Here is a 14,247-nt window from a genome sequence, read left to right on the forward strand (position 1 = left end):
GACCCTTTATAGTCTCTAATGATGTCTTACACTTATCTGTATACCCAAAAATGACAGAGTATTTTAAGTTGTTTCTGCTGTAATGACGAAAATATCCAGCAGGACACGTCGGCGCGTCCGTCAACCCCAGAGGGTTAAAAGTGCCGAGGCAGAGCTGAAGCACCGAATGTTATCTGATAGCCTCAGAGAATTTACTAGATTGAAATACAGATATAATACTATTTTGTCACAGAAGGTGTAGTTTTGGTTATTCAGGGCAAGACAGACATACTTTGAGTCGGGGGACAAAGCAGGGAACCTTTTGGCTAGATAAATAAAGAGTCTTTTTCTATAATTCCCACAGTGAAATCTGCTGGTGGTTAAACTTTTACCTCGGCCATTGATATTAATAATGCCTTTAAAGAGTTCATCTTGATCGCTATAGTTAGACATCTTCATCTACTGATGAAGATATTAGAAAACGTGTGGCACCATTAGAACTCCCTAAATTGACGACTGAGCAAAAATATTCTCTTGATTCCTTGGAGGATATTTACGAGGTAATTAAGGCCTTACCTACAGGCAAGGCTCCGGGGCCAGATAGTTTTGCTGTTGAATTTTTTTAATCTTATGCTACAATTTTGGCTCCACTCTTGTTAGAAGTTTATGCGGAATCAATAAAGAATGGAAAGCTTCCGCCAACCATGACACAAGTCCGGATCAGTCTGATTCTTAAAAAGGACAAAGATCCAAGCGAGTGTTAAAGTTACCTTCCAATTTCCTTGATCCAGCTAGATGTAAAAATTTTGAAAATAATTTTGGCTAACCGGTTCAGTTATGACATCTCTTTTACATATAGATCAGGTGGGGTTTATTCGGGCCTTAGCTCTTCTGATAACATTATGCATTTTATCAATATCACGTGGTTGGTAGCGAATGATCAGTCTCGGATTGCTGCCATCTCACTTGGCACAGAAAATGCATTTGATATGGTAGAATGGGATTATTTTTTTAAGATTTTGGAAATGTATGGGTTCAGGAGTACATTTATTGGATGGATTAAGTTACTTTATAGACACCCTGTAGCAGCGGCTGCGCTAAGAAAGGAGGATGATTTTCCAGGGGTGATGGCGGGAGGTGTGGCGCATAAGCTTCTCCTTTACGCAGATTATATTTTATTATTCGTTTCTGACCCTACTAGATCTATGACTTGCCTCCACAGAATTATTAATTCCTTTTCCAAGTTCTAAGGATACAAATTAAAATGGTCTAAATCCGAACCTTTGGCTCTTACAGCGTCCAGTAACTTCCTTCCAGCTGGGCACCTTCCAGTGGCCCAAACAGGGCATTAACTATTTGGGTATTTTATTCCTAGCAAATTTGCTTGATTTAGTTACAGTTAATATTGAGTTTTTCGAGTGATGTGGACAGGTGGGCTTCATTACATTTATCAATGATTTGGAAGGTTAATATTATTCAAATGAACTGTATTCCAAAATTCAACTACCTACAACAGTAACTCCTTACAGATGTCCCCCTCTATTATTTCAAGCAATCTGATACAATAGCGAATTCCTTCATTTGGAATGGTAAACGTCCCAGACTACATTTCAACAAATGTTGTTTTATTATTATGCGTTCGGTCTCAGGCATTCGGCTCACTGGTCGCTTCCACCTGTTTGCTATTGTACAGGAAGTCCTTGCCTCTATTTCGCCATTGCAAAACCTTTCTATCATACTAACCGGAGAAGTTAAGTCACACCCCGTTATCTCATATTTGCACATGATTTGGACAAGAGTGGCCAGAGTTTTTAATTCAGACATTTATTTAAATGTTGCCTCAAGCATATGGATGAACCCAAAATTATGTATCAACAAGTCCCCTTTCTGTTGGAGAGTATGAAAGTGGAGCGTTGAGATCTTTTGAGAATTTGGGTCATCATTTTGGGATTCCCAGATCTCAGTTTTATAGGTATAGCTGCGCTACATGCTATGTACTGTTTTTGGGAGTAGCACACACACCCCTAACGTGGCAGATCCTTTGGGAGAGGGGATTACTGCTTTTGGAAAAGGTCAAGCTGCATTAGTGTATTACTTACTGCTATCTCAGAGTCTGGGGATGGAGCTTTAATATCTATCAAGAGATTATGGGAGGAAGATTTGAACTTGGTACTGGAGGAAGGAGTGTAGACTAGGATTCTAAAAAATGTCAAGTCTGCATTTAGAGGTTCAAGGGTTCGCTTTATGCAATTTAAGATTTTACATAGATTTTATTGGATCCCCTCTAGATTATATAGGCTTGATCTTAAAGACACACACATCTGCTGGCGATTCCAATCAGAAGTTGAAGACACAACCCATGTATTTTGGGGATGTGTTAAGATACAAGATTTTTGGTTAAAGGTTCAGAATTATTTGTGTGATGTTTTGGGCAAATTTTACTTTGCCCTAGACTTTGTATTTTGGGCGATGGGGCAGTTTTATATTTGGGGGACAAATATATAAAACAATGGGCTCTGACTAGTATGATGATTGGCAGACAAATTATTTTATGGGGTTGGAAGTCAGACGGAGTGCCACCATTTCCGGAGTGGTGTGCAGAGATAGGGAGGGTGGTGGCTTTTGAGGAGATGACAGATAGAAAAAAGGCTGGGGTTGGGGGACTTGTTTTTCAGGTAACTGGCGGTTTTGGGGGACTCAAAGTTTAGTTTAATTATGTATGTTTATTATATATTTTATTTTAATCTTTTTTTTATATATAATTTTATGTGACCACAGGGGTGTTCTTTGAGGTTGGTGATTGGGGTGGGATATTAGTGAGGGTTAAAAGTTACATTTTGATTTGGTGTGTATGTGTTGTGTTTTTTTCTCTTTTTTGGTATTTTCTTTGAATTAATAAAACATTTTCATTGCAAAAAAAAATTTAAAATACCATGAAGTTAAGTTGATTTGATTTAATTTCAAACCAATAAAATTTACTAAGAAAACTGTGCAAAAACTTGAAGGCATTTTAAGTAAATCTTACAAGTCATTTTTATTTCCGTGTATATTTCCAGCTAAGTACAGGCATAGGAGGTAGGTTGAAATCTTAAGACTGTGTTGAGTAAAAAGGATAGAGTTGCATATAATGCAACAGCAAGAAGCAAAGGGGATTCTCAAATCATTGGCGTGCATAAAAATACAGTGGGCAAATTTCATGCAGGGTCACAGCATCAAGAGGGGATTGACAGTAAACTGCGGCATTGAAACAGAGCCACTTGACTGGGTTACTTGAGAGCCAACTCCACGCTTTTGTCAAAGCGCAGCTGAAGACTGATAGGATGCGATGCTGCAAAATGAGTGTGGTGAGTACAAAAAGCTTATTCAGAGTAGAGGTGTGACTCTTCACTGTCCTCACGGTTCTATTCGATTGCGATTCAAAGGGTAACGATTCGATTATAAAACGATTCTCTATGCATCACGATGCATCTTGTCCTTCAATAGCTTTCTTTTTTCAGTTTCTTCAATATTTATTTTTTACAAAATGTTTTCCCTTTCAGCTTTTTATTTAGCAGCTGTTTTAAAAATCACATTAGTCACATTACATAAACTGGCCTTTTACATTCAGTATGAGCTGTGAACAAAACATGGAACATCCACAAGATTAAATAAATGGTTCTATAGTTTAAAAGAGTATCTCAGTTTTTCCAGTTTCATTCTTTAGAACCTTATAAAAAAAATCTCTTAAAAGGTGGAGAGGAAAAAAATAATTAAATTAAAACATCACCAACATCTCCCGAACCACTACCTCATCATTATTGTCTTCTGTGTTTTCCCCAGTTGTGTGCAGATCAGTACAATTATCGGTGTGAGCTTGTCTTTCATGTTGTTTGTTGCTTATTATCACAAAAAAACTCTCTCAATGCTATGTGCGTGGGTTTGTGAATGAATGTCGGGATTGTAGTTTCATTCAGGTACAAATGGTCATGTGTTTGATACAGCTGGTCTGCAAACAGTCGTGTTTGTGCACTTGACTTTAGAGTATGCACTTAACTCACATCTTTGTTTCTACATCTGTCTTTGGCATGCACAACTGCTATGCCGTGATTTAAACTTAACTCAGAATCAATTCTGATTCTTTTCAGAATCGATTCAGAATCGTTTGAGTATGAATAGCGATGCATCGCTAAACAATTTTTTTCCAACAGCTCTAATTCAGAGGGACATTAATTGTGCCTGTACATAATAGAGGAAATGCAAACATAAAATCGTAGATGTTCTGCTAACAAGACATTTTTGTCATCTCGCTTGCAAGTCATGATCACTTGGCATCTCATCCTTTGTTGAGGCCAGGCTGTTCAACCAAGCACATCTGCACACAGTATCTCTGTGACAGGGCACCATATTTAAGGTGCTCTCACTGGCACAACCAATGTCATGAGTTTCAGATGGGACTTTTTTTGCGACCAATGACAGATTGGGAGAGATTTCAAGAAACCTGTTAGAAAACAATCATTACATTTGGTGAAACTAGGGGCAAAGTAGTCACACACTTCAACCTAAAATTATTTGTATTACTACATTTGCATAATATTCTCATGTACTCCAAAACAAACACTATAATTATATGCCATGAAAAGTAACACTGTTCAAGACAGTGTTAAATTTGTAAAAGATTCATTAAAGGCAGATGTTTGAAAAGAACCATCTGTCTTTTACAAGAAGACCAACTAATGCTGCTGGTTAATGAAGTCACGTTGTAATCTCACATTTCCTATAGTCATTGCATCAAAATAACAATAAAAACACAGAGAGCTGAATTGCTTTAAACACAGGCAAAAGCCAATCTGCAGTAGTACAGATGTTCATAAAAGGCTGTCATTCTCTATTTCTCTCTAAGGATGGCAGGGTAGCAGCGAGTCTGTCACTGTCTTGCGTGCAAGGCTATTTTTAGCACAGCGCTCTATCCAAATCATTAAGAAGAGAAACTGAAATCTGCCTTGAATTGTTCCATTTGTAATAGGATGTCAGGTAGGATGAAACCATGTTATTCACACCTAAGGCTAGAAACACAAGGACAACATGACTGAGACATGTAGGCTATGCTTTATTTTTTTCTCTCAGAAGAGTTGGAGCTGGTAAGACTGGGAACATCTGTACTTTGTTTTAATACAGAGGTAACACTTTTTCACTGATATCTGTCAAGTTTAAGGTTTCCACCTGTTGATATAATGTATACGTTTAAAATGCTTTCGTTTTTAAGAAAGTGATTGACCTACCCAAGAGAAACCTGCCAACACCTGCCATAGTTTTGCATTCCAAACTGACAGTGAAATGAACATGCACAGTGTGTCGTAACCATAAAAAAAATTTCACTTTCATTGTCATTTTACAATTCTTTATTAATAAAATTCATATAACAGATTTTTCTCTCCTTACCCACTTGTTTAATTTAAAAGGATTTTTTACAGTCCAAGATTCACTGAAATCTTAATATTATATCATGTTCTGCAAAACACAATAATAGAGGTTTGTTTTATTTCAATCTAAAACGACAACACAGTGATAAATAAATCATTGAGCTCAACTGCAAAATAATTAAATGTCAATTTTTTTTTAAGTAAAGGTCTTTGCCAACTTTAAAGATCAAATGTACCTAGTCAGTAATAATAAATGCAATTAAATGCATCAGCACAACTTAGTTAGAAACATTTGCTTTTATTAGATTTGACCTCATGTCTCAATAATATTATTACCAAATACTTACCTTTAGACAATCTAGGCTAAAAATAACACTATTGGGGATTTCAAAACCTGCGCCACTGATCAAGATGATGTTTAATGATCTACTATGCTCGGGTTAGTTTCATACATTTCTGAGTTTTCATCAAGTAGAAATGTCCTTGATGCTTTTAACAGAAATAACAGTCATTTCTCACTGTACAATGTGGGTGTAGAAAAAGCTGAATTATTAGACCTGTAGTTAAAAATAGAAGTGACAAGAAATTTCTCAGTGACAAAATCAAACCACAAAACAAAGCAAATGTGAAATCTGAGGTAAACACAATATGCTGTTTGCAGTTAGCTAATGTTTGATGATCCGAGTCTCTCAGTCTGACAGCCACTGATATACAGCAGCATGCCATTGACTGAAATGCCTTTACACAGATGTAGATCTCCTCAAACTCCCATAAAAATAGACGAGTGCGAAATAAAAAGGAATAAACAAACAAGACAAAAAAATCTCATTTGAATTTACATCACAGTCGCTCCACCAAGAAAAAAACATAAAAACAACTTGGCTGAGGTACACGTTAGCCTAATTGGTTTGGCAAAACAAGCTAACTTAAGATTCAATCTTGCTTTTGTGAACAACACAATTAGTATTCCCTGTTTTTATTCTCAGCTCTTGCAAACCATGCTAAATTAGTTTCTTGAGAACTGAAACACAAATACTGTTCACTTAAAGCTGAAGTCAGAAGTTTACATGCACTTTAGCCAAATACATTTAAACTCAGTTTTGACACTTAATGATATAAAACATTCCCTGTCTTAGGTCAGTTAGGATCACTACTTTATTTTAAGAATGTGAAATGTCAGAATAATAGTAGAGATAATTATTTATTTCAGCTTTTATGTCTTTCATCACATTCCCAGTGGGTCAGAAGTTTACATACACTTTGTTAGTATTTGGTAGCATTTCCTTAAAAATGTTTTAACTTGGGTCAAACATTTTGGGAAGCCTTCCACAAGGCCCAATTTTGGCCCATTCCTCCAGACAGAATTGGTGTAACTGAGTCAGGTTTTTAGGCCTCCTTGCTTGCACAAGCTTTTTCCAGTTGAGGACAGGGCTTTGAATGTCCACTCCCACACCTTGTCCTTAAGCCATTTTGCCACAACATTGGAGGTATGCTTGGGATCATTGTCCATTTGGAAGACCCATTTGTGAATGAGCTTTAACATCCTGGCTGATGTCTTGAGATGTTGCTTCAATATATTCACATAATTTTCCTTCCTCATGATGCCATATATTTTGTGAAGTGCACAGTCACCCCATGCTTCACGGTTGGGATGGTGTTCTTCGGTTTGCAAGCCTCACCATTTTTCCTTCAAACATAACAATGGTCATTATGGACAAACAGTTTAATTTTTGTTTCATCAGACCAGAGGACATTTCTCCATAAATTAAGATCTTTGTCCCCATGTGCACTGGCTTTTTATGGCAGTTTTGGAGCAATTAATTCTTCCTTGCTGTGCAGCCTTTAAGGTTATGTCAATATAGGACTTGTTTTACTGTGGATATAGATACTTGTCTACCTGTTTACTCCAGCATCTTCACAAGGTAATTTGCTGTTGTTCCGGGATTGATTTGCACTTTTCGCACCAAATTATATTAATCTCTAGGAGACAGAATGTGTCTCCTTCCTGAATGGTATGATGGCTGCGTGGTCTAATGGTGTTTATGTATGCGTACTATTGTTTGTACAGATGAACGTGGTACCTTTTGGAAATTGCTCCCAAGGATGAACCAGACTTGGGGAGGTCCACAATTTTTTTCTGAGGTCTTGTCTGATTTCTTTTGATTTTCCCATGATGTGAAGCAAAGAGGCACTGAGTTTGAAGGTAGACATTAAATGCATCCACATGTACACCTCCAATTGACTACAATAAGCGTATCAGAAGCTAAATTAGGCTTGACATAATTATCTGGAATTTTCCAAGCAGCTTAAAGGCACAATTAACTTAGTGCATGCAAACTTCTGACCCACTGGACTTGTGATGTAGTCAATTAAAAGTAAAACAATCTGTCTGTAAACAATTGTTGTAAAAATTACTCATGTCATGCACAAAGTAGATGTCATAAACGACTTGCCAAAACTATAGTTTGCTAATATGAAATCTGTGGAGTGGTTAAAAAACGAGTTTCCTGAGTGGCCGAGACTAAATATAAACCATTGAATACATTACTTTTGCATTTACACATGAAACATTGCACAGTAACTAACTAGACCTACTCTATTACAATTAATGAGGATGTCACATAAAACCCATTCCCAACATTTAGAACTGTTTCAAGAGAGACCTTTGGCAGACTTTGCATACCTGCAGCCTGATCTCATGAAATTTACATTTACATGAACATGACAAAAAAATGTTTTATGTTTTACGTAAAGTAAAATTTACATATTGCATAACACGTTTTCCTGCAGTTTTCAAGTGAAATGTCCAGCTGGGTGCACCAAAAGCGATTAAAATGGTGTTGTATTCAGATGAGGTTTTAAGGTGAATTTTAGATGGATGTTTTTAAAACATTCCTCCCTAACATAAAGCTTTTACCTGAACCTAACCAATAGTGTTTTAAAATATAAATGAGACATTTAAAAAATACATTCTTACCAAATCAAAGCCTAAACCTAACCATTAGCATTTTCAAATATAAATGACATGTTAAAAAAACCATACTTGGGGGCCTGGGTATCTCAGCATGTAATGACACTGACTACCACACCTGGAGTCACAAGTTCAAATCCAGGGCGCGCTGAGTGACTCCAGTCAGGCTTCCAAAGCAACCAATTGGCCTGGTTACTAAGATGGCTAGAGTCAGGTTGGGTTAACCTCCTCGTGTTCAATTTAATGTTGTTCTCGCTGTCGGTGGGGCATGTGGTGAGTTGTGCGTGAAGCCTCCACATGCTCTACGTCACCGAGGTAACATGCTCAACAAGCCATGTGATAAGATGCTTGGATTGAAGTTCTCAGACAAGGAAGCAACTGAGATTCGTCCTCTGCCACCCCGATTGAGGCGAGTCACTATGCTACCATGAGGACTTAAGAGTGCATTGGGAATTTGGCATTCCAAATTGGGGAGAAAAGGGGAGAAAAAAAGATATCCTTACCAAATCAACACCTAAACAAATTAGTGTTTTAAAATGCAGAAGCGAAATGAAAAAAAAACACATTTTTCATTCATGAAGCAACCACCTCATGTCTTGCCAAATCTATGACTCTGTTTTGTCTTGTGTCAGCTTGAGATCATGGCAGGACTTGAACAGTGGTCCTCCAATTCTAAGACCAATGCTCTATCAGGTGAGTTACGGTGCAAGCTATTCATTATGGAATAAGTGTATACAGGTGAAACTCGAAAAATGTATTTCAGTAATTCAACTTAAAAGATGAAACTAATATATTATATAGACTCATTACAAGCAAAGTAAGATATTTCAAGCCTTTATTTGATATAATTTTGATGATTATGGCTTACAGCTTATGAAAACCCCAAATTCAGAATCTCAGAAAATTAGAATATTGTGAAAAGGTTCAGTATTGTAGGCTCAAAGTGTCACACTCTAATCAGCTAAACACCTGCAAAGGGTTCCTGAGCCTTTAAATGGTCTCTCAGTCTGGTTCAGTTGAATTCACAATCATGGGGAAGACTGCTGACCTGACAGTTGTGCAGAAAACCATCATTGACACCCTCCACAAGGAGGGAAAGCCTCAAAAGGTAATTGCAAAAGAAGTTGGATGTTCTCAAAGTGCTGTATCAAAGCACATTAATAGAAAGTTAAGTGGAAGGGAAAAGTGTGGAAGAAAAAGGTGCACAAGCAGCAGGAATGACCGTAGCCTGGAGAGGATTGTCAGGAAAAGGCCATTCAAATGTGTGGGGAGCTTCACAAGGAGTGGACTGAGGCTGGAGTTACTGCATCAAGAGCCACCACACACAGACGGGTCCTGGACATGGGCTTCAAATGTCAAACGTCTTACCTGGGCTAAAGAAAAAAAGAACTGGTCTGTTGCTCAGTGGTCCAAAATCCTCTTTTCTGATGAGAGCAAATTTTGCATCTCATTTGGAAACCAAGGTCCCAGAGTCTGGAGGAAGAATGGAGAGGCACACAATCCAAGATGCTTGAAGTCCAGTGTGAAGTTTCCACAGTCTGTGTTGTTTGGGGAGCCATGTCATCGGCTGGTGTTGGTCCACTGTGCTTTATTAAGTCCAGAGTCAACGCAGCCGTCTACCGGGACATTTTAGAGCACTTCATGCTTCCTTCAGCAGACAAGCTTTATGGAGATGCTGACTTCATTTTCCAGCAGGACTTGGCACCTGCCCACACTGCCAAAAGTACCAAAACCTGGTTCAATGACCATGGTATTACTGTGCTTGATTGGCCAGCAAACTCGCCTGACCTGAACCCCATAGAGAATCTATGGGGCATTGCCAAGAGAAAGATGAGAGACATGAGACCAAACAATGCAGAAGAGCTGAAGGCCGCTATTGAAGCATCTTGGTCTTCCATAACACCTCAGCAGTGCCACAGGCTGATAGCATCCATGCCACGCCGCATTGAGGCAGTAATTAATGCAAAAGGGGCCCAAACCAAGTACTGAGTACATATGCATGATTATACTTTTCAGAGGCCCGACATTTCTGTATTTAAAATCCTTTTTTTATTGATTTCATGTAATATTCTAATTTTCTGAGATTCTGAATTTGGGGTTTTCATAAGCCATAATCATCAAAATTATATCAAATAAAGGCTTGAAATATCTTACTTTGCTTGTAATGAGTCTATATAATATATTAGTTTCACCTTTTAAGTTGAATTACTGAAATTAATGAACTTTTGCACGATATTCTAATTTTTCGAGTTTCACCTGTATATGTAGGTGGGTCTGTAATACAAGTATTACAATGTATTATTTTTCAAAAGATGCATTAGAGTAAAAGTGTGTCAATATCATAAAATAGCAGGGTCTGAGTAAAGTCATTATCAGCCATTAAAGTCATGATTTGAGGGAAAGTGAATAAAACACACTATTTGTAGCACCAGAAGAGCATTTTTTGAGAAAGGCAAAGCAGATGGGTTAAGCACACAATAATATGAATGTTGTGAGTTCATATCCCTTTGAAGCTTTAAGAACAGGCAAAGCTAGACTTAAAGACAAACATGGCATGTGATGGTTTGACTGGCGAGAACTGCTTAGAATTCAGGTTAGGAAGATGTGAAGCACTTCAGGGCTCTTCTGCTGAGGGGAATGCACTTTGAATGAAATTATCTGTGGCTCCTGCACCTGGGTAATTCCAAATGACAGGATAAATCCAAACCTTGATTAGATGTTCTGCTCACTGGTGTCCTGATATGTCCTAGCCTACTTAATCTATGGATGATTAACACCCATTAAAATGATTACATCATTTTGATTTGAATTTAGCTAATGCACATTACAAAAAATATGAAGATCTTGAGAAATCTATAAAATCCTGAAATTCCATTATTTGCTTTATAACATAAATTAACCCAAACAGCTACTCTACCACTTCTGATGAACCAATAACAATCCAATGCTGATGTGGATCTGTCCAATTTCTGCTTGTCTAAATATCTGAGTTCTTTGATGTGATGCTGATATGACATACTCAACCGGACCATTGCTGAAGCAATCATTCATAATTGGCAAAACACCAAAAACACTGATTCCGTATCTGAGGATCTTATTAGCGCTCAGTAAGTAAGCTAACTAAAACAAAGAGATATCAAGATTCCCCTCTACAAAACACTACTCCACCATTTCCCCCATTAACGTATTGGTTAATTTGGATATATATACAGGAAGAGGAATCAAAGTCTTGCATAAGGCAGCTTATTAGCACTCTCCAGTTACCCACAACCAACATATTGAAATTGCTCTACTTCTAAGGTATACAACATGGCAACGTTGTCAGCAATGATTACAGGGAGTTTCAGTGTCAAGACATTTAGTATGTATGAACTCGTGCTGTGAGCTTCAGATCTAAACGAACCACTTAAAAACTGTGAACATGAGAAAAAGCTTACTATATGATTGTAAGCTTTGAACACACCAGGATACAGTCCAATAAGCTTGATCTTATATTCTTTATACCAGCAGTGTCCAGACCTCTAGTGAATGACTTTTCTTTTTTCCAGTAATGTGTTTTAGACAGAGAGCCAGCAAAAACACCATCAACCACAGCAGAGCCAATGTGTATTACATAATCAATAAACTTATTGAAATACTGCAAAGCACCACATTAACTGACAACCATCATTCAGAAGAATTGTAAGATGCAAAGGGTACGTTTCCTTCTGGATCAATACTTGCTTTGACATGTCAGAATAAGTGCCCTGCCATAAACAGATTAATTTGGATGTATGCATGTCTTGAAGTGTTGGACTAACCTAAATAACCATGTTGTTCCAAATCCATATGACTTTGCTATGGAACTCAAAATATGTAATATGTTATTCAGACATCCTTCACTTTCATTGCTTTTTCCATTTAATAAAAGTAAACGATGACGAGGCTAGACTTCGCCTAACATCTTGGGTTTCCATAAAAGAAAAGAATGTCAATAGAATTATGGAAGAACATGAATATGAATAACTGATGACAGAATTTCCATTTTGGGATGAACTATTGTTTTAGGTTTTGAATATTTATTGCAGAACAAATAGGAGTCACACAGAAAACAGTCAAACATCCCACTCTGTTATATGCAGTGCATACATCTATTTTACCATTAAATGTAAATTATTTTGTTTGTACGCATGTATAAAATAACGTAATATCCATATATTCTATATCTAATATAAGTGCTTTTTGACCAGGGGACAATCTTTCTGACATACAAATATCTGTATGAAACCCTCACATGATAAACAAAACATAGCCTCCATCGATAATAACAAATAAAATTTGTGTATGACTTTCTTCTGCAGAACACAAATTAAGATTTTTCGGAGAATATTTCAGCTCTGTATGGCCATACAATACAAGTGAATGGGTGCCAAATTTTTTACATGCCAAAAAATCACATGAAGGCAGCGTAAAAGTAATCCACATCACTCCAGTTGTTAAATCAATGTCTCCAGAAGTAAAAGATCAATATTTAAGTGCATTTTTGATAGAAATTCCTCTCCCTGTCCATATGCATGAAGAATGTGTATCACCAAAAACACAAGGAGAAGAATGTGAATTTTAATGTAGAGACTGACTGAGCAGGGAGGAGAATTTTTAGTAAAAAAATAGGACTTAAATACTGATCTGTTTCTCACCCACACCTATCAGATCGCTCCTGGAGACATTGATTTAACCACTTGGGCTGTAAGGATTACTTTTATTCAGACTTGTGTGATTTTTGGAGGTTCAAAATGTTGACACCCATTCACTTGCATTGTATGGCCATACAGAGCTGAGACATTTTTCTAAAAATCTTAATTTGTGTTCTGCTAAAGAAAGCAAGTCATACACATCTGGGATGGCATGAGGGTGAGTAGGCTACATAAGAGATTTTTGGGTGAACTATCCTTTTAACACTATATATGACAATATTCACAACTCTAAATCTACACTTCCCTGGATCCATAAAGCATTTCACATTTCAAAACAGCATGACATGATGAAGCAAACACTTAGTCTGTCTCGCATAATTAAGTGACCTGCCTATCTAAACAGCATTTTGGGCTTCACATCGGCCAAAGAAAGCGGTCTAGGTAGGCACCACACTAGATTTTGGAAACACAGCCCTGGACCATCACACGCATTCCAGCAGATTGACGCGAAAAGTGAAGAGCAAACTGAGTGTCCACTCTCTCTACCTGTAATATTGCAGCTGCACGTCCATTCTGGACAGGTCACATAAATCACGCATTTATCTCTCACCTTTCCCTCTGGTCTCTTTCGCCATCCTGTCCTGTCAAAAGTGCTTCGTCCGGTACGTGTTTTCAATTAGTTTGGAGAGTACACACGTCTCGTGTCTCTCTGTCCTTGTCTGTGCACGGGGAGGCTGGACGCGGGAGAAGCGATTTAAAGCCTATGCGTGTTTCATGCTTGAAGATGCCGTGGTAAAGACACGCGAAGGTGGGAGTATCCATGAACGCCGAGACAGATCCTTGTGTTGAAGCAAGCACGGACTTGGAGCTGTTTGCGTGTGTGCGGACTTCGCTGTCGTCCTCTCCTCCTCCTGTTGTGCTCAAGGTCTGATGCTCGACTGCCTCCAGTGGCTCTGCGCGAGCCGTGTGTGATAGTGCACAACGAACATAGAAAACGCCAAGCGCGTAAATGCAGGGTTTTAGACCTCCCCGCGTTAACATATTAGATAGTTATTTATTAATGTTTGCCATGTAGTATTAACTACATTGGTGTTTCAGAAGATAATAGACTAGCAAAGACAGCAAAACATGGCAAAGTTTTAGTTAAGTTTATGTTTTGGTTTTGGTTTCTGTGTAACTGACAACAAGAGCCGCCTTAAAAGGATAGTTCACCCAAAAAATGAAA

General features: G+C 37.8%; 1 protein-coding gene across 1 annotated transcript in view; it reads right to left on the reverse strand.

Annotated features, from left to right (window-relative positions):
• The window catches only part of LOC127631592 (membrane-associated phosphatidylinositol transfer protein 3-like), a 128,711-nt gene extending 114,769 nt beyond the window's left edge, over positions 1 to 13,942 (reverse strand). Inside the window, exon 1 of the mRNA XM_052109834.1 lies at positions 13,633 to 13,942. Coding sequence (XP_051965794.1) covers positions 13,633 to 13,657 — 25 coding nt within the window. The 5' untranslated portion in view covers positions 13,658 to 13,942. The remainder of the gene's footprint in view (positions 1 to 13,632) is intronic.
• Between the last annotated feature and the right edge of the window lie 305 nt (positions 13,943 to 14,247).

Source organism: Xyrauchen texanus, chromosome 38 (assembly GCF_025860055.1).
Source record: "Xyrauchen texanus isolate HMW12.3.18 chromosome 38, RBS_HiC_50CHRs, whole genome shotgun sequence".
NCBI classification, from domain to species: Eukaryota; Metazoa; Chordata; class Actinopteri; order Cypriniformes; family Catostomidae; genus Xyrauchen; species Xyrauchen texanus.